This window comes from Genypterus blacodes, unplaced genomic scaffold (assembly GCF_046128005.1).
Source record: "Genypterus blacodes isolate CSIRO-AG114 ecotype Tasmania unplaced genomic scaffold, CSIRO-AGI_Gbla_v1 ptg000032l_1, whole genome shotgun sequence".
Taxonomy (NCBI): domain Eukaryota; kingdom Metazoa; phylum Chordata; class Actinopteri; order Ophidiiformes; family Ophidiidae; genus Genypterus; species Genypterus blacodes.
Window position 1 is genome coordinate 5957999 of NW_027466845.1, and position 19982 is coordinate 5977980.

General features: G+C 41.6%; 4 protein-coding genes across 4 annotated transcripts; all 4 read right to left on the reverse strand.

Annotated features, from left to right (window-relative positions):
* Positions 1-711: 711 nt before the first annotated feature.
* Positions 712-4032, reverse strand: LOC142995196 (extracellular calcium-sensing receptor-like). The gene is made up of 6 exons (XM_076146174.1): positions 3896-4032; positions 3491-3779; positions 2419-3231; positions 2064-2291; positions 1734-1857; positions 712-1628 (listed from the first exon to the last, which is right to left on the reverse strand). The coding sequence occupies exons 2-6, from the start codon at positions 3743-3745 to the stop codon at positions 712-714; spliced, it is 2337 nt and encodes a 778-aa protein (XP_076002289.1). The 5' UTR covers positions 3746-3779; positions 3896-4032.
* A 3031-nt stretch (positions 4033-7063) lies between these two features.
* Positions 7064-10183, reverse strand: LOC142995188 (extracellular calcium-sensing receptor-like). The gene is made up of 6 exons (XM_076146157.1): positions 10038-10183; positions 9625-9910; positions 8624-9436; positions 8307-8534; positions 8082-8205; positions 7064-7983 (listed from the first exon to the last, which is right to left on the reverse strand). The coding sequence occupies exons 1-6, from the start codon at positions 10181-10183 to the stop codon at positions 7064-7066; spliced, it is 2517 nt and encodes an 838-aa protein (XP_076002272.1).
* Positions 10184-10829: 646 nt separating this feature from the next.
* Positions 10830-14528, reverse strand: LOC142995195 (extracellular calcium-sensing receptor-like). Its single transcript, XM_076146173.1, has 6 exons — positions 14335-14528; positions 13885-14182; positions 13008-13802; positions 12629-12856; positions 12368-12491; positions 10830-11728 (listed from the first exon to the last, which is right to left on the reverse strand). Exons 1-6 carry the CDS (start codon positions 14364-14366, stop codon positions 10830-10832), a joined length of 2376 nt encoding a protein of 791 aa, XP_076002288.1. The 5' UTR covers positions 14367-14528.
* Positions 14529-16421: 1893 nt separating this feature from the next.
* Positions 16422-19466, reverse strand: LOC142995203 (extracellular calcium-sensing receptor-like). The gene is made up of 6 exons (XM_076146180.1): positions 19363-19466; positions 18976-19261; positions 18023-18847; positions 17712-17942; positions 17468-17591; positions 16422-17335 (listed from the first exon to the last, which is right to left on the reverse strand). Exons 2-6 carry the CDS (start codon positions 19225-19227, stop codon positions 16422-16424), a joined length of 2346 nt encoding a protein of 781 aa, XP_076002295.1. The 5' UTR covers positions 19228-19261; positions 19363-19466.
* Positions 19467-19982: the final 516 nt, after the last annotated feature.

Genomic DNA, 19982 nt, shown 5'->3' on the forward strand with positions numbered 1-19982 from the left:
ATTGATTTAGTTTTGCTATTTGCTGTAATTTTGATGGATCTGAAATGAAATACCGCAATATTGTTAATGCTATTGGTTACAGCCCTTCCCCACTTTCCTCAAACTGGATAGTGTGTAAATCTTGAAACGTCTTAATCTTAAATGCTTTCCACAATTTTGTTTTCTTATCTGGGATTTCTATGATATCCATTTTATCGTTTCCACATTGTATCCCTCTTGTGTTTGTTCAGTAGGCCTTCCCTGGTTTAATAAAGGTTTCTCATCTATAATGCAAGGCTTGATTGATCTTTTCTGAGCCCAGTAGAGACAGATTTTAGAGCTTGACTGGTGTGCGGTTTTCATTATCCACTGTTGACACATCTTTTGGAGATTTTGTGAACAGGCACTAATGTGCTGTATATTCTGTCAGGCACCTTTGGAATTTATCTTAAATATGTACAATCAAGCACAATTAAACAGCTTAGAGCTTTTGTAAAGGTTATTAAGCAAGACTTCAGGGAATATTGATTAGAGTTGGTTGCATTAAAATAAACAGATCACAGACACGTTGGTTAAACTTCTGATGAATTTATTTGATGAGTGGTGATAAAAATCAATGTCTATTGTTTAAGTATATTTATTTAAATGAGAAAGCAAATTGTAATCTGATAGTGGACAGATCACATGAAGACACACCAACAGGAACGCACAAACACTACAATAACAGAGTATTCAATAATTTCTTTCTTTTGTGGTCTTGACCATCAAATGCTTTTTTGTATTTTCCTCAGGTTTAAGTAAAATTATAAAACATTTAGGGATAAAAATACAGAAAAGTAGTCCATAGCTTGACGCTAGAATTGCAAAGATCTCAACAGCCACAGTGAACTTCCCAGGGGAGCTCACATACGCTGGGATAAAAGTGATCCAGACTGCACAGAATATTAACATGCTGAATGTGATGAGTTTAGCTTCGTTAAAGCTATCCGGTAAATTTCGAGCCAAAAATGCAAGTATAAAACATAACACAGCCAGGAGTCCTATGTAACCCAACACCGCCCAGAACCCCACCGCTGACCCCAAAGCACACTCTAGAATAATCCTCTCCTCATAGTGTTGCATATTTTTGAAGGGAAATGGAGGGCTGATTGTTAACCAAAGTATACAAATCAGGACCTGTATGAGAGTGAAACCCAGAACACTGAGCCTCTGCTGAACAGGCCCAAACCATTTCATCATATTACTCCCTGGAAGTGTGGCTCTAAAGGCCACTAACACCACTATAGTTTTCCCCAGAACACAAGAGATGCAGAGGACAAAAGTGATCCCGAACGCTGTGTGTCGCAGCATGCAGGACCACTCAGAGGGCCGGCCTATGAAGGTCAGAGAGCACAGGAAGCACAGAGTCAAGGAGAAGAGCAGCAGGAAGCTCAGCTCAGAGTTGTTGGCTTTGACAATGGGAGTTTCCCTAAACTGGAAGATCACCAATGCAATAACAGTTGTCAGAATCACCCCTACGAGACAGAAGAAGGTTAGAATGATTCCCATGATCTCTGTGAAAGACAGAAATTCAGTTTCTTTCAAGATGCACGTGTCTCTCCTGGTATTCGGCCAGTAATCAATTGGACATTTGAGGCATTCCATTGAATCTATTATAAAAGAGAGAATGAATTTGAACTCCAGTCAGCAAGACACAGTGATGTCAATAATTGATATATTGCAATGTTTCTGTTCCCTTGTGTTCTGTATCGTACCTGTGGTGTTGCTGATTTCTCCATCTGCACACAGCACACAATCATAGCAGCAGACAGGTCTTCTTTTTTGCAGGACTTTATGCATTCCCGGGCGACAACTCTCACTGCACACTGACACGGGGACCTAAAGTGCAGAAATATGTAGAAATGCTGTCATTGCCATTTTGACATTTTTCCACTTGGTATTTTGATGTTTGTTAAAAATCATTCAACAGAATCGTATACATTTTACCTGCTGTGTTTTATTCTCATGGTTTATGAAATATTATGGATTATGACATTGTGACCAATAATCCAACAATACGAGAACAATATGAAATAGGAATGTACCATATGATGTCCTCCTCCCCAAACTATCTTCACACCATTCATCTTAAACTGATGCTCGTGTGGCAGAGTGGCGTCAAAAAACCCAACAGTGGCTACATTCATGGTCCCTGAGTTTGCACTTTGTACATTTATGAGGTCATATCTTGCGGGTGGACCTCCATTTTCATCAAAGAACACTCTCTCCCCCTGGTTTGTTGTAAAATTGATATTCTGTAGGTAATGTAGCACCTGTGGATGAGAATGCTGGCTTAGAGATGCACACATGTTTTGTTATGTTTTCCAATTTCAATCAGAATTCTGTGGGATTGGGATGAGATAGATTACTGCAATCAAAGTCTGTGGTTTACTTGCTCACCTGCCATGGTAGAATGTGTTTAGCGTCTGCACAGGTCCCATTGGTGAAGGGCCCCTTACCCTCCTCACATGTGAGCAGGTCATGGAGAGCATGAGCCACTGCATAAACTGACTTGTAGACATTATGGGTAAATCTCAGCTCAGAGACATCAGTGAACTGTGAATTGACATTTTGTAAGCTCTCAGAGCCGCTGCACAGCTTTCTCCGCATCTGTGCGGTGCTCCTCAGAGAGCAGTCAAACACGTCTTCCCAGAAATCTCTGAGAAACTGGCTTTCAGGGAAATGTGAGGGGTGAAGCCCCCTGAGGTGCTCCTCCAGCCCAGGGATGTGAGCTCTGCTGACAACAAAGCCCAGCGAGCCCACAAGGATGCTGTGACCCTCGCTGTCAGTCAGAGAGTGATCTGTGATCCAAGCATCACTGCCAACCCACTGCAGTCCTGTAACATTGTGTTTGTACAACTCAGCTGCCAGAACCTTTATTTCTCTGTGAGACATGAAGGCCAAAATTACTTTAGAGGTGGAGTGCTTAATTACTTCAACCAGTTTTGTTAACTTGTGAAGGGGGTCTGTTTGCTGAAATGCCTTGTAATACTCTATGCACACCCCCTCCTCTTGTGCTGCTTGTATAAATGCAGTGATTCCGCTGATGCCGTAGTTGTCTTTGTTACTTAATGTCCCCACCCAAGTCCAGCCAAAGTGCTTGATCAGCTTTGCCAAAGCTCTGCTCTGGTGTTGGTCACTGGGAATCGTTCTGAAGAAAGATGAGAATTCCTCTCGGTCACTCAGACACTCACATGTTGCAAAGTGGCTGATCTGTGTAATATTAGTTCAAATAAATAAATACTCGTCAATAATATAATAATAAATATATTCTGTAACACAACTTAGTATTAATAGCAGACAAATGTGATGATTCAAGATCTTGTGTGGTGTCTTGACTTCTTATACTTATAAAATAAGCATTGCAAGTCAAACTGTGTTTAAGAATAATACTTTGAATATGCTCTTTCAGTCACTACATTTGTAAATTTCAATTATTTGCGTATGGTTTAAATAAGAGATAGATATTTACCACTGGAATGTGGAACCCTCCAATAATCTGTGCAAATCCCATTGTTGGTTGGGAGCCAGAGTGGCCTAGCACAGCCAGAGCAGTGTCAGACTTGGTACAGTTCCGCTCATCTATAATCTCTCTCCGTCCATTAGCTAAATCTATAGCAGACCTGATAATGTTTGAAATTCCACAGGCATTGTATATTTTGTAGCCCAGAGTGTGGTTGGGAATAATTTCAGGATTTTGATTGATTTCCTCAATTGCAAAGATCATGGTCTGTGCAAATTTGAATTCTCTTGTATTAATGCTATAGAAAAAACACATTTGTTAGTCCATTATTGTTTGATTTAAACAGAAATATGTTGTAAAAAAGTTGTAAAAATCACAGCACAGAAAATCTTGTAATCAAAGATGCATACTCACTTTATGCACTTGGGAGAACTGGGTATGGTGTTGAAGCTGGGCTCACCCACTCTGAAACCAGTGTGAAAGGTGAAGATGCCTCCCACTATGAAGTCTCCAGCCTTGGTCAGCTCAGGCGGTTGCGGCTTCCCCAGCAGCTGACAGACAGGCTTTCCTCTCTCGAAAAGCAGAGTCAAGATAAGCAGCTTTAGCAGCAACATGGCTCTGCACTGCATGTTGCTGAAAATGACACTCCAGTGCCCTTTATAGTGCTAGTATGACTTGGTTCATGTCTATTTGTCCGTGGACCCTTCAAACCAGCTGATTCAGGACGAGAAACAGATGAAGCTGATAATCCTGGAAGAAAAAAAGGGGTGTGGTTTGAATGATTATTGACAATTACGGGAAAACACACTCACTAATGTGCATTACTATTAAAGCAAGAGTATATCTGCAAAAAATAGGAAGGGTCACATGCACACAACTATAGTATGACACTGGTATGCTTCAGATTTCTTTTAGATTTTTTTTTTAGGATGTTAAGTACAAACATTATATATCACATGATATATGTGTTATACTGAGTACTACCTCATCAGGATAGTAAATATGGTGAGAGTTGGTGAGGTTGGTTGGTCTGAAGTTACCCCTGGTGATGTCTTCTGATATCCAGAAAGGGTCATGGGATAAATTGATGTTTGTTCTTTTAAAAATGAATGAAAGCATCAGCAGCCTACAACTTTTGGGAGCTAAAATTGAGTCAAACAAAAGGCCAAGAAACCCTGAGCAATGAGCTGTGTGGTTGCAGCTAGCCAGGTAACAGATAAAACACTAAAATGAAGACACTTTGATCACATAGAGAGCTGAAATCACACCCAGTAGCATTTCATACCATGGGCACAAGTGTAATTTGGGATTACACAGCAGTTTGTCAAACATATGATTAACAATAATACAAAACTGCGACTGCAACTTGTGCCTTCTTCAATATATAAATCAGAAGTCACAATAATACTTTTCTGAACAGAAAGCAGATCTTCAGGCATGTTGAACCACTTGTTGATGTTGAACCGGCAGATGTTTGACATCTCTCATGCCACTTTCCATCCTAAAAAGCTGAGTTTTTAGATTTTAGACGGAACCAAGGGGCTCAGACCCTATTTTTCCGCCGATTTGTTGTGGCAACGTTACAAGTGTTGAATAATTCCCTTCCAATTAGTTTGGGCTGCCAACTAATTTCAATTTGGTGCAAATACTGAGATTGGTTGGAAATGTTTCCAAGAACTAGAAATGAGTCACCTTCCAGAAATATGTAGGACTTACAACCGGAATGTGCAATCTCTGTGTGTGGTATTTAAACATCTAACAACTAAGATTGTCATGTTATTATATCAAATCATATTATTTTGTACTATAACATTATAAAATATTGGTTTAAGACACAGTAGTTGCTTTGGAATCAAACGTGTACAGTGGGCCTCAGACAGACAGACAGACAGATGGATACAAAACAATAAAAACAAACATGGTCTTAACTGATTTCAAATTTAATGATGTGTTTTGACGTGGATGCTGATTAATTTAGACACAAGCTTCTGCTCGAGATGATATGCCATCTGCGGTTGATGTTGTTGTGTTCAGGGAAGCAACAGTGTTGCAGTGTTTGATCTCCTGTGTCTAAAGCTGCTCTCCCACTGGAGTAAATCTGCTGTGTAGTCACGGCTCCCTGACACCAGATGAGGACTTAATTATCAGTCAGTGTTATTCTTCTCTGTTTTTGTTATGCGTGTAAGTGTGATCTTTTGGATTTCCAAAGTATTGCATCATTGTATAGTCAAACGTTTAATGAATACCCCTGTCAGTTGTGCTGTTGTTTTGAAACGGTCATATTGTAGTTGTATTCTTTGTATCTCTTGGGGTTGAGGAACAAACTTATGAACTTTGATTAACTTTGAGTAAATTACAAACTCAATCTATTTGCCTTGCATCTATTCAAAAATGTCTATCTGGACTCACACTTTTCCTGCTTCACTCCATCTTCTCAATGTTTGGTTGGTTAAGGAAAACTTTTGACTAATAAGTTAAAGAGAACATAAACACCCCTTTATTAATCTCACATATGATAAATTCCCTGTTTTAGACCTGTGCATTTATAACATGCACACACACAATGCAATACACACCCACATCCGAAACTGCGCCCCTCTCCTACACACACATGCACTGGAGGGGGCACCGCCGGCAGCCAGCACTCATGGAGCAGGTTGGGGGTTCGATGTCTTGCTCAAGGGCACCGAAGGCAGTGTCAATTTTTGGCAACTCTTAGGCTGTTGCCACTGCCGCCCCTCTAATGTTGATTAGAACTACTAAATGCAAGGTTCTGTGAAATGTGTTGTTCTGAGTGCAGTAAACCTCAGCTGCATGACTTTTGCGAAAATTATTTAACGTGTCATTTTTGTGCTGTGACTTTTAAGGACACAGACAATTCCTATAACAAGGAAAGCTGCACCGGGGCAAAAGTGGAATGATTTTGACTCAATGTATCGTTTTTTTCCCGGTTTGAAATGTTCTTGAAGACCTAGTATGAGGTTACATTTGTTTGGATATATTAAGATTATAAACTAAGGATAGAGACAATACCCACTGGACTGAAGAGTAAAGTGAGACAAAATGAACAGGAGAAAGGGAGCCGTACATGTCAGATAGCTTCATTCATATTTAATAACTGTAATATCATAGCTGGCAATGCATGTAGTGTATGTATGTATGTATGTATGTATGTAGGCATAAACTGTAGGAGTGCTGCTAATTGTGTTTATTGATAAATGGATAAATGCTTTTTTGAGTTGACAAAATTTGATGTTCAGAGTCACAAAATGGCAGAACTGGTGAGAGCATTAGGAACAAAATGATGACATGGAGCTCATGGGAGCTACAGGGTTACATCAACTAAAGCAAGGGTGGGGAACCTCCGGCTTTTTGATCCGTTTGATATATAAAACAACAGAATTGTTTTAATGCTTTTATTTATTAATGATTTATATGCAGAAATACACAATTTTACCTGGCAGAATCTAACACAAATCATACCTTGGTTATAGGAGATGAACTGCGGTATTAAAAGCACAGCAATACAATAACATTACAAATAATTAGGGAACAAACAATATGTGAAAAAAACAACTATATTTAATAACGAATATCACTATTAGATGACTTTCCCATGATGTGTTTCTTTGTGTTCTGCTCAGGCCTCAACAAGATGATGTAACATTTAGGGAGGAAAATGCAAAACAGAAGCCCATAACTGGAAGCCAGGATGGCAAAGATCTCCACAGCCACAGTGAACTTCCCAGGAGAGCTCACATATGCAGGGATGAAGGTGATCCAGACTGCACAGAAAATCAACATGCTGAAAGTGATAAATTTGGCCTCATTGAAGTTATCTGGCAATTTCCGAGCCAAAAAAGCAAGTATAAAACACAACACAGCCAGGAGTCCTATGTACCCCAACACCGCCCAGAACCCCACAGCTGACCCCAGGGCACATTCTAAGATGATTCTTTCCTTGAAGTGCCAGAAATTCATGAATGGAAAAGGAGGACTGATTGTTAACCAAAGTATACAAATCAGGACCTGTATGAGAGTGAAACCCAGAACACTGAGCCTCTGCTGAACAGGCCCAAACCATTTCATCATATTACTCCCTGGAAGTGTAGCTTTAAAGGCCATTAACACCACTATAGTTTTCCCCAGAACGCAAGAGATACAGAGGACAAAGGTGATCCCGAACGCTGTGTGTCGCAGCATGCAGGACCACTCAGAGGGCCGGCCTATGAAGGTCAGAGAGCACAGGAAGCACAGAGTCAAGGAGAAGAGCAGCAGGAAGCTCAGCTCAGAGTTGTTGGCTCGTACTAGTGGGGTTTCTTTGTGGCAGTAGAAGATGAGTGTTGTGATCACAGTCAGAAACATTCCCAGCAGGGAAAAAAAAGCTAACATTCTTCCCATTATCTCGTTAAAAGCTAAGAATTCGATTGCTTTTGGGATGCACATGTCTCTGTGCTTGTTGGGCCAGAACTCCAGTGGACATTTCATGCAATGTATTGAATCTGCAAGTAGAAAAAAACAATTTAGGGAAAAATGTCAGCATATACACTTACACAGTGTATTGAAATCAAGGATTGGTGCTAGTGTTTTGTTTAGTTACCTGTTAAATTGCTAATCTCGCCTGATGGACATGGTATGCAGTGATAGCAGCAGACCGGCTTCCCCCTCTGGAGGACTTTCCGATTTCCTGGGCGACAGCTCTCACTGCACACTGACACAGGCACCTGCCACACACAGGTGCAAGACTGATTATATGTACAGTTCAGCAAGCATAGAATTCAACAGCTATATAGCACAATTATAATTACAATCTTTGGCGCTTTACCTCATTCAACCCACCGCCCCAGACAACTGATATATTACTCATGATAAACTGATGGCTCTCAGCTAAGGAAGCATCATAGATGCCAACTGTAACTCCTTCCATGGTTCCTTTGTTGGTCATTTGTAAATTAACAAGTTCATATCTTGCAGGTGAGTCTCCATTACTATCAAAATAAACTCTCCCCCCTTCCTTTGTGGCAAAATTCACAGTGTTGAGGTACTGCAAGAACTGGTGAAGAAATGTCAACTTAAAGTGAAAAATGGCACTTATAACAGTAACCACTCTTGTAATGATTTACTCAGCTAGTGGTTTCTCACCTGCCATGGCAGAATGTGTTTAGCGTCTGCACAGGTCCCATTGGTGAAGGGCCCCTTACCCTCCTCACATGTGAGCAGGTCATGGAGAGCATGAGCCACTGCATAAACTGACTTGTAGACATTATGGGTAAATCTCAGCTCAGAGACATCAGTGAACTGTGAATTGACATTTTGTAAGCTCTCAGAGCCGCTGCACAGCTTTCTCCGCATCTGTGCGGTGCTCCTCAGAGAGCAGTCAAACACGTCTTCCCAGAAATCTCTGAGAAACTGGCTTTCAGGGAAATGTGAGGGGTGAAGCCCCCTGAGGTGCTCCTCCAGCCCAGGGATGTGAGCTCTGCTGACAACAAAGCCCAGCGAGCCCACAAGGATGCTGTGACCCTCGCTGTCAGTCAGAGAGTGATCTGTGATCCAAGCATCACTGCCAACCCACTGCAGTCCTGTAACATTGTGTTTGTACAACTCAGCTGCCAGAACCTTTATTTCTCTGTGAGACATAAAGGCCATAATCACCTTGGAAGTGGCGTGCTTAACGATCTCTATTAACCCCTGCAGTCTGTCAGCCGGCCCTGATGATGAAAAGGCTTCAGAATATTCAATGCACACTCCATATTCTTGTGCAACCTGGATAAAATCAGCCATGCCATTGAGGCCATATCGATTTTCCACAGCTATGGCACCAATCCAGGTCCAGCCAAAATGTTTGACAAGTTTGGCCAGGGCTCTGCTCTGATAGTAATCACTGGGAATCGTTCTGAAAAATGTAGGATATGCTTTTCTATTGCTCAGACAGGCACAGGTGGCAAAGTGGCTGATCTGAAAAAAAGAGACAAATAACTCAGCTGCAATGTTTTTTTTGCAGGAAACTATGTAGATTACTGTTATAACAACAATTACATATGAAATAACATTTTTGTTGAACGTGACATAATGGACTTATTTCCAACAACATGCTATAAACTGAAGTCATTGTCACATGTGAGTAAGTTGATTCGTCTACTCACCACAGGTACATGAAACCTGCCAACAATTCGTGCAAAAGCAACAGTTGGAGCTGATCCTGAATGTCCCAGGATGGCCTGAACTGTGCCACTTGTGCATTCATCATTACTGACTTCTGTGTTTTGTCCACTCACGAGTGCAAGTGCAGCTCTTAATATGTCCATATTGCCACAGTTATTATAGATCTTATAACCAAGTTTAATATTGGGGAGCATCTCTGGGTTTGCATTGATCTCATTAATTGCAAAGATCATGGTGTGAGCAAATTTAAATTCTCTAACGTTGAAACTGTGGGGTAGGAAGCAATATTAGATTGTTACAAACTTCAAAACATTTGATATAGAATGAAACAGTATCAGATTCAGATGTTTCAGTCAGTTCAAACATGTAAACATAAATTAGGAGCAGTACATACTTTTTGCATTTCCGTGCTTGAGGCATTGCCTGAAATGTGTTAACAATATAATCCTGCCCTGTGCGAAATGAGAAAATGCCTCCAATCATAAGGTCGCCATCCCGGGCCAGTTCAGGGAGCTTTGCTGACCCCCGGAGTCGGCACATAGAGTTTCCCCTTCCGATGAGCAGGGCCGAGAGGAGAAGCCGGAGCAGTGGCATAGCTCTGCACTGCTCTGCGGGGGGGGCAGGCCAACCGGACCCACATCTCGGCAGCCGGCCTTTATATACCCTCAACCCCAGGGGGAAGGTGTCATGGCGTATCAGCCTCAGGAGACCAGCAGACAGCAAGCACCTGTTTATATTAAATATCTAGCCAAGTCACAAAAAAATCTTTATTTTCAACTGTACATGATGTTTTGAGTTTTCTCTCACCTCATCAAGAATGTAGATTGAAATTAAACAGATCATTCATATCCTGTTTATATAGACGTATATCTGGACATCCATACTGTATGACATGTTATAAATACATGTACTCTGATACACTTTATTGTCCTAAAAGCACTTTACATTGCAAAGTTTAGCGCAAAAATAGTAATAGACAAAGCAAAACATTATTGATGACATCTATTATATTTTGTATCACTGTGTCACTGAAAAATAGAATGATTTTAAGTGGAACCTGCTGTAGTGGAAGTATCTGACTGGCATTCTGAATACACCTCAAGATATTAGTACATCTATTATTATTATTATTCATTAGTCAGTCAGAGTAACTGAATTAATAAAAACAAAATGAACAGCCTTAGGTTCAGTTCTTGATCATGATGCTCTTTTTAGTATTTTTCTCTGGTTTCAGTAAGATTACATAACATTTTGGAGCAAATAAGCAGAAAAGTAAGCCAAAGCTAGAGGCCAAGATTGCAAATATTTCTACAGCAACGCTGAACTTCCCGGGCGAGCTCACATACGCCGGGATGAAAGTGATCCAGACTGCACAGAATATCAGCATGCTGAAGGTGATGAATTTGGCTTCATTGAAGTTATCCGGCAGCTTCCGTGCTAGAAAAGCAAAAATAAAACATAAGATAGCCAGGAGTCCTATGTAGCCGAGCACGGCCCAGAAGCCTACTTCTGATCCCAGAGCACATTCTAGAATGATTTTATCTTTAAAGTGCTTAAAATTCTTAAATGGAAAAGGAGGGGAGATTGTTAACCAGAGGATACATATCAGAACCTGTATGAGAGTGAAAGCCAGAACACTGAGTCTTTGCTGAGGAGGCCCAAACCATTTCATCATATTACTCCCTGGAAGTGTGGCTCTAAAGGCCATCAACACCACTATGGTTTTCCCCAGAACACAAGAGATGCAGAGGACAAAAGTGATCCCGAACGCTGTGTGTCGCAGCATGCAGGACCACTCAGAGGGCCGGCCTATGAAGGTCAGAGAGCACAGGAAGCACAGAGTCAAGGAGAAGAGCAGCAGGAAGCTCAGCTCAGAGTTGGTGGCTTTGACGATGGGAGTGTGCCTGTATCTGAAGAAAACAAATGCCACAGCAGCAGTCAGACATGTTCCTAACAAAGAGGCAGCGGTGAGCAGTGCCCCCATGATCTCTTCATAGGAGAGAAACTCTGCCTCCTTCTTCACACAGTCATCTCTTCTCTCATTAGACCAGAATTCAGGATGACATCTCACACAGGTGATCGAATCTACAAAACGACAAAAGAAAACATGTTAGAAGTGATGACAACACTTTGCTGATGTAACATTACAAGGTCACCAGATTATATGCAGCAACGCTTTGTGGGGGTGCGGAGTTCCCATGTACACCTTTTTCTGAGCTTCTTTGGCTTTTCCCCATCGCTCACCCGCAGCCTCTCAACTGCACTCTCTCTCTAACTAGTTTGTTCTTTTGTAATTTTATCAACCGTTTCATTCTGTAACTGATAGCTCCTACAGCTACAGTTAGCCACTTTGGCCCGGTTCTCTGGTAGCTTTTGCTTGGTTATGAGGATCATTATAATTATCATTTTGTATCACACATCATCATCTCCAAACATTTCTGACATTATCAGAGTTATTTTATTCATTTGACTTATTTATTACTAATTTGTTCCAATTAATGGGCAAAAATCACAAAATGTAAATTCTCTACTTGTATTGTTATATACTTATTATGTGTTTGATATACGTCTAATAATGTCATTGAAATAAGTTTTAACCATCGTTATTTCCATATATTTATTAATTTAAGACACTGCAGTATGAAAACTCATCTGTTTGGTAATTTTGGGACCGAAAACTGTTTCATCTAAAACAGATGAAACCATTGAATAACACCAGAGTACCTGTAATGTTGCTGATTTCTCCCTCTGCACATCTTATACAGTCATAGCAGCAGATGGGTTTTCCTTTCTGCAGAACCTTGCGTGTCCCTGGGGGGCAACTCTCACTGCAAACGGACGAGGGCACCTGCATGAGCAAAGACACACTATAGGAAAATCACCTTCAGTTTGGTGTGTTGCCTTGACAAGTGATCGTTCTGAATGGAAATATTGTGATCGTGAACTCCGCATGTTGGCGTTAATATAACTCACACAGGAGCTCACCTGTTTAGAGTTCTGTGCCCAAATGAGGGATTTATTCTGTAAATTCAGCTGTTTGTCAGCAGGTAAAGATGCATCATAAAGACCAACGATAGCAAAGTCCACCATGCCATTTTTCCTTGGCTGCCAGTTTACAATTTCATACTTTGCAGCCGGGTCTCCGCGTTCGTTAAAGTAAACCTTCTCCCCTTCCTTTGTTTTGAACTGAATCTTTTTTATGTGCTGCAAAATCTATAACGATAGATAATAATTCAGTCTGTGACATCGCCAACCTTGCGGCCCGGTTATGCTTCAATAAATGCGACAAACAATTATCATTAAAATTTAATGTGTCATCGCCCAGCACAAAATTTGTAAGTTGTGCTTTTTATGTTCAACTCACCGTTAATGGATTTAGCTTCACTTTGTTGCTACACGTTTTGTTACAGCCAAGAATTTGATGGAGTGCATGGGCCACAGCATACACTCCTTTGTAGACATTGTTAAAAATGGGCATGAGTGACATATCAGTGAAGCTGTTTTCTTCTTCAGACAGATTTTCGTGTCCAGTACAGTATCGCTGATTGCCCATAGTGGCCTTGTTTTGCTTGAATTTACAACTAAACAATGTCTCCCAGAACTCTATAAACAGTTCCCCACTAGATGAATTCAGTGGCTTCACATCCAACAGAAACTCCTTCAGGCCTGTGACATGGGCTTTGGGGATGGAAAGCCCTATAGCACCATCCAGGATGTGATACCTGTCAAGGGCAGCAGTGTGGAAATCAGAGATCCATCCTTCAGTGCCTACCCACTGGTATCTGGTGAGGTTGTGGCGGGCCAGCTCATGTATGAGAATGTCCAGATCCATGTGAGAGAGAAAAGTCACAATCACACGGGATGTGGACGCCTTGATAGTGTTAATTATCCTCAGAATCTTGTCTGGTGGATCTGTTCTGAAGAAGGACAGAGAATATTCCAGACAGATGCCCAGCTGCTGGGCAGTTTCTGTGAATGTAGCCATTCCATTATTGCCATAATCATCATTGGTTCTAATTGCACCCACCCAAGTCCAACCAAAGTGCTTCACCAGCTGGGCTAGGGCTCTGCTCTGATAGTAGTCACTGGGAATCGTTCTAAGAAAGGATGGATACTTGACCTTGTCACTGAGACAGGCACAGGTGGCAAAGTGGCTGATCTAAGAGATGAAAAACATATTTGCATAATTGCACTACAACATTTGCATCAACATTACTGTATTTTTACAAAAATCTACCCACCATCGGGATATGAAAGGGTCCTATTACAGTTGCTATAGCCATGCAAGGAGAGGAAGAGGTTTCTCCCATGATGGCCTGTACTTGAGCCGGTCTCGTGCAGGGTGCTTTGGAGGGTGCAGATGCCTCTTCATCATCATTGGCCAAAGCCAGAGCGACCCTCACTCCTCTTGCAATGGAGCCACAGGCATCATAGACCTTGTAACCCAGAAAGATCCCAGGCAGCAGGTCTGTGCTGTTATTAATCTCTTCAATGGCAAAGAACATAGCTTGGGCAAACTGGAACGCCCTGAAATTCAAACTTGAAACAGATAGTTATGAATAAGAGAATGCTTGAAATAGAAACAAAAGGGTGGAAAGTAAAATTTGAGGTGATGTATAGTTTAATCCTTTTCATCTTCTTTATTTGAGCTGTAATAAAGACATTGCTACACTCAACCTTGTGCAATTTACCTTGTGCACTGCAGTGGCAGAGGTTTTTTCATGTAGGAATCCTGTCTGTCTTTCCAGCTGCTGTGGAAAGAGAAAATTCCACCCAAGATAATGTCCCCATCCCTCGACAGCTGGGGGCTCTCAGGCTCTCCTATCTGCCGACACACCGGTTCCTCTGCTCGAGAGAAAGACGCCACCAAGAGCAGCTGGAGGAGCGCCCAACCTTGCTCTGGCCACCTCTGTGTGGACGTCATACTATCTGCTGAGTGGCATCACACACACCATAGCAGGATCATAGGCGCTTTGTGCAGGTATTTATATATTTTGAAACATCATCAGAAACAAATTAAAAAAAACAATGCTGTTCCATCTCTGTGGACCCAAAGGGTGGAGGGAAGGGAGGAGCACAGGTGAAAAAAAAGTTTAAACGGTACACTATTATATATATATACAGTATATAGTAGAACAGTGGTATATGTGGTATCAGACAATTAGATCCACTCACTCAAATTATCCAATTGATTATTTCAATTGTATTTTTGAAGGTGTGTTGTTAAATTGAAAGAGATGACAATTGTGCAGAATTGTGCCTTAAACTGATTCAGTGAAATATTCCTCACATCAGATTTGCATGCAGCATTTGGATAGCGTATGTATAAACCACAGCGATGTTATACAAGAGCTCTCTCATGATATGAGACCTCTGTGGATACATCAGAGGCCTCAGATGGAGAATTCATGTGATCTGATTTTCCTGATGTGAGTGTACCAGCTAAATCCAAAGACGCTATCTATGAATCTGAGTGTTACAAGGAGGGGAATTGCTTTGTTCAGTTTGTTTCTGAAATAATTATAAATGTACACAGTAGCACTGACGGTAATGGAGACTCCTCAGAGAGTCGATGTCTAAAGTATACATTACATTACATTACATTACGATCGTTTGGCAGACGCTTTTATCCAAAGCGACTTACATTACATTATATTACCACCCTTCGCAGAGGGGGGAGCAATTGAGGGTTCGGTGCCTTGCTCAGGGGCACCTCGGCAGGGACTCGAACCGGCAACCCTCCGGTTCTTAAGCGGAAGCTCTACCCACTCGACTACTGCCTCCCATGTTACAGTAGATCAGATTCAAACTAAAACGGATGTGAGCCTAACTGAGCCATGAGCAGGTACTTTTCAGAGACTTGTGTTGCTCTGAATGACTCTCTCTATATATATGTACTGACTCTCACTGGCTTGAATATTTCATATACTGTCTACTGTCAAACATTATTTGAACTGAATGACTGATGACAAGCAACAGTGACAGAATGGTTGCACAAAAGCATTTTATTTCTTATCATATTTTACACAATATATTGAATATACATATAAGTTACATTCCACACACATTGACTGACACAATGATCACTTATATTTACATCTGGTAAGCTGCTGATGCATTCTGAGACAATTACATTTCTGTGTACATTCTGCTACAAACTATTATATATGTATTTATATATATTATTAGAATATATTACAGTATGTACACTTTTGTACTATTATATCTAGGATATTGTGAAATTTCTGCATGGGTTTGCTCTGTGTGCTCCCTTAACCCCCACCATCAAAACATTGTATATGCCCCTGCCATCGCCCCTGACCAAGGCACTAGGCTGAAGAGCTGGAGTTTCCCTCCATGGATCAACAAACTATAACTTAGATATCTATTATTAACTATTTCTTAACACAACACAATAAATAGTGCTCCAAACCATTTCAAGTACACGGTATAAATGCAAACATTTAAAAACAACTTCCAATTCTAACAACTATCATAAGATACAACATATTCACAAGTTTTCATGATGTGAGAGAAAGAAGCTGTCACATTAAAGATTTTTGCGTTCTTATTAATTAAAAAGATATCAGCTCATGTACAATCGTTTTACTATATCTTGAGTCTCTAAAATACATTTAATTACAGTGTGATTTAACTCAGTGTGGGATGGGAATTGTAACTATAAAATATTATTTATTTATTTCACAGCTATATATATTTAGCACCTTCCAGACGTAGAAAACAAAATAAATAGTGAAGAATATATCAAGAAATTATTTCAAAGAGTTCTTGGTGTCACTTTTCCCATCAAATGTTTCCTGGTATTTTTTTCCGGTTGCAATAACATAATGTAGCACTTAGGCAAAAAAATACAAAATAGCATTCCATAACTGGAGGCTAGAATTGCAAATATCTCTACGGCCACAGTGAACTTCCCAGGGGAGCTCACATACGCTGGGATGAAGGTGATCCACACTGCACAGAATATCAACATGCTGAAAGTGATGAATTTAGCCTCGTTGAAATTATCAGGCAGCTTCCGAGCCAAAAAAGCAAGTACAAAGCACAGCATAGCGAGGAGGCCTATGTATCCCAACACCGCCCAGAACCCCACAGCTGACCCCAGAGCACACTCTAGAATAATCCTCTCCTTATAGTGCTGCATATTTTTGAAGGGAAAAGGAGGGCTGATGGTTAACCAAAGTATACAAATGACAATCTGTATGAGAGTGAAACCCAGAACACTGAGCCTCTGCTGAACAGGCCCAAACCATTTCATCATATTACTCCCTGGGAGTGTGGCTCTAAAGGCCATTAACACCACTATGGTTTTCCCCAGAACACAAGAGATACAGAGGACAAAGGTGATCCCGAACGCTGTGTGTCGCAGCATGCAGGACCACTCAGAGGGCCGGCCTATGAAGGTCAGAGAGCACAGGAAGCACAGAGTCAAGGAGAAGAGCAGCAGGAAGCTCAGCTCAGAGTTGTTTGCTCTGACAATTGGAGTGTGCCTGTAGTGGAAAAATATCAGAGCTATAGTCATTGCCAAGCACGCTCCAAAAACAGAAAAGGTTACCAGCAGTATACCCATCAGTTCTCTGAAGGTGAGGAACTCAATAGCTTTCAAGTCACAGTTATTCCTGTCTCCGTTGGATTTGTACTCAGTGGGGCATTTGTCACATTTCACTGCATCTGAAAGCATAAAGATGTTTAGGCTGTACAACACACACATCTTCAGATAGACCAGTAAAGTGCTGACAGCGATTTTGCCCAACAGAAACATGATCAAGGCTAGAGTAAAGGCTAGGAATCCTGCTGTCTCACTTGTGCTGTTGCTGAACTCCCCGTCAGCACAGGTGATGCAATCAAAACAGCAGATGGGCTTCCCCTTAACAAAGGCCCGACGGGTCCCTGGCAAGCAGCTCTCACTGCAAACTGACCTCGGCACCTGCATTACAGTAAAAGTGTTAAATTAACTTGCAAAAACGGCCTATAAACACCTATAAACAATGCACCAGGGACAATATTTACTACCGAGATAAAAAGATATCACTCAAAGAACACCCACCTCAGTCCTATGACCGGCCCAGATGGCTTTTACACCTGCCTTCATGTTAAACTGCTGACCCTCAGGCTTGGAGGCATCGTAATAACCAATGGTCTCAAAGAGAATGTACCCTGTCTCATCCCTCTGCCAGTTTACCAGGGCATACCGTGCCGCTGGATCACCCATTGCATCAAAGAACACGTTTTCACCAATCTTAGTAGTGAAATTAACCTGGGTCAGGTAATGCAGCACCTGCAGAGACACTCGTGTTAAGTGCATTATCATTCAATTGTACCTTTGTTATGTAAAAATCATCATATACTTAGATTTACCTGCCACGGTTGAAAGTTTTGCCTGTCAGCACAGGTATTGTTCTCAAAAGGCCCTTGTCCATCTTGGCAGGTAAAGAGCAGGTTGAGTGCATGAGCTACAGCATATGTGGCTTTGTAAACATTATTCAGTAGACTCGCATCTGAAACATCTGTGAAGCGTGAGTTTGTGTCCCACAGAGACTCCTTCCCAGTGCAGGTTGTGACTGAACCCTGAGCTTGAACCTGAGCTCGGGGAATCAGTGTGCAGCCAAAGACCGTCTCCCACAACTCTACCAATCCCCGGTCCCCAGGCCTTGTGGAGGGCCTACTGTTAGCTAGGAACTCCTGCAGTCCAGGGATATGAGCATTGAGTGCAGCAAAGCCCACAGCCCCCTGAACAACAGCATAGTTGACTGGAGAGGCAATGTAGCGGTAAGTGATCCAGCCCTCACTGCCCACCCATTGGAGTCCTGTCACATTTTGAGCATGAAGCTCTTTGATAAGAATGTCAAGATCAGTGCCGTCAGCAAATGCTACAATGACCTTTGAGCTGGATTTTTTAATGATGTCTACCACTTCCAAGAACCATTTCCTGGGGTCAGTTCTGTAAATGGCCACTGAGTATTCAACACACACGCCTTCCATTTTAGCTGCTTTCAGGAAAGTAGCCATGCCACCATTTCCATAATCACTGTTGGTTCTGATAGCCCCTACCCAGGTCCAGCCAAAGTGCTTTACCAGCTTTGCCAGGGCTTGGCTCTGGTATAGGTCACTGGGAATAGTTCTGAAGAAAGAGGGGTACTCTCTTCTGTTGCTAAGACATGCACAAGTGGCTGAGTGACTGATCTGAGACAAACATAGAAGAAAGTAAGGAATTAGCTTATGTCCACGATGAATTTATGAATTCACCAAAATTGCATGCGATATATATCATGACAATATTACAGTTTCACATTGTGTCTTCACATACTCACCACAGGAATATGAAAAGGTCCCATGGTGCGTGCGATACCTATTGTAGAGGTGGATGTAGTTTCCCCAATGACAGCGTGTACAGTGGAGAGCTTGTCACAGCTGCCCCCCCTGTCATTATACATATTCATCAGGTCTAGCGATGCTCTGACGGACAGAGGGATACTGGGGCAAGAGTCAAAGATCCTGTAGCCCAGTGTGACTCCTGGCAGAAGTTCTGAGCTGTTGTTGATTTCCTCTATGGCAAACATCATAGTGTAAGCATACTGAAGCTCACCTGGATCCAGACTGAAAGACATAGAGGGGGAAACAATTTGTGACAACCTAAGACACAACTTAAACAATGCAACATCAAGCATAGATACGTTAAACAAGTTGTATTTTCTTACCCTTCACATTGGATGCTTCCCGGGTTGATCTGGAGAGTCGGATTGACACTCACTGGATTCTGATGGAAGGAGAAAATGCCTCCAATTTTGATGTCTCCCTCTTTAGAGAACTGAGACACTTCTTTGGTCCCGTATGTTTCACACACATCTTTCTCTCCTCTGATAGCCAGGAGGGAGAGCAAGAGCAGGTCTGCAATCAGCAGCATTGCTTTATACCTGAACAGGCCTCTTACTTCCACCGGCCTGCGAATCAAAATATCTTGAAACCAGACATTTTATAGAGTTCCTATCCATTATCACAATGCCCGCAGGGTCACATGCGACCTATGTGTCATATTTCTCTCGACCAATGACAGAGCTTGGGATTTCACTGATAGATCCACTGGCCAATTAGATAGTGATCAACAATAATTCATTCAGAAACCCGGGAATCTCTGCAGGGATGCCGGTCTTATTTATTTATTTTTTAGGTTGGAGTGTTTAATTATTATTTTTATAAATGGAGACATTCAGAGAACAAAAGCATGGAGTAGTAATAGGAGAACGAGTAGCTCAAAACCAAAACCAAAACCATATTTCACTAAATCTATGTTTTGAAATAGATATGGATTGATTGGTTT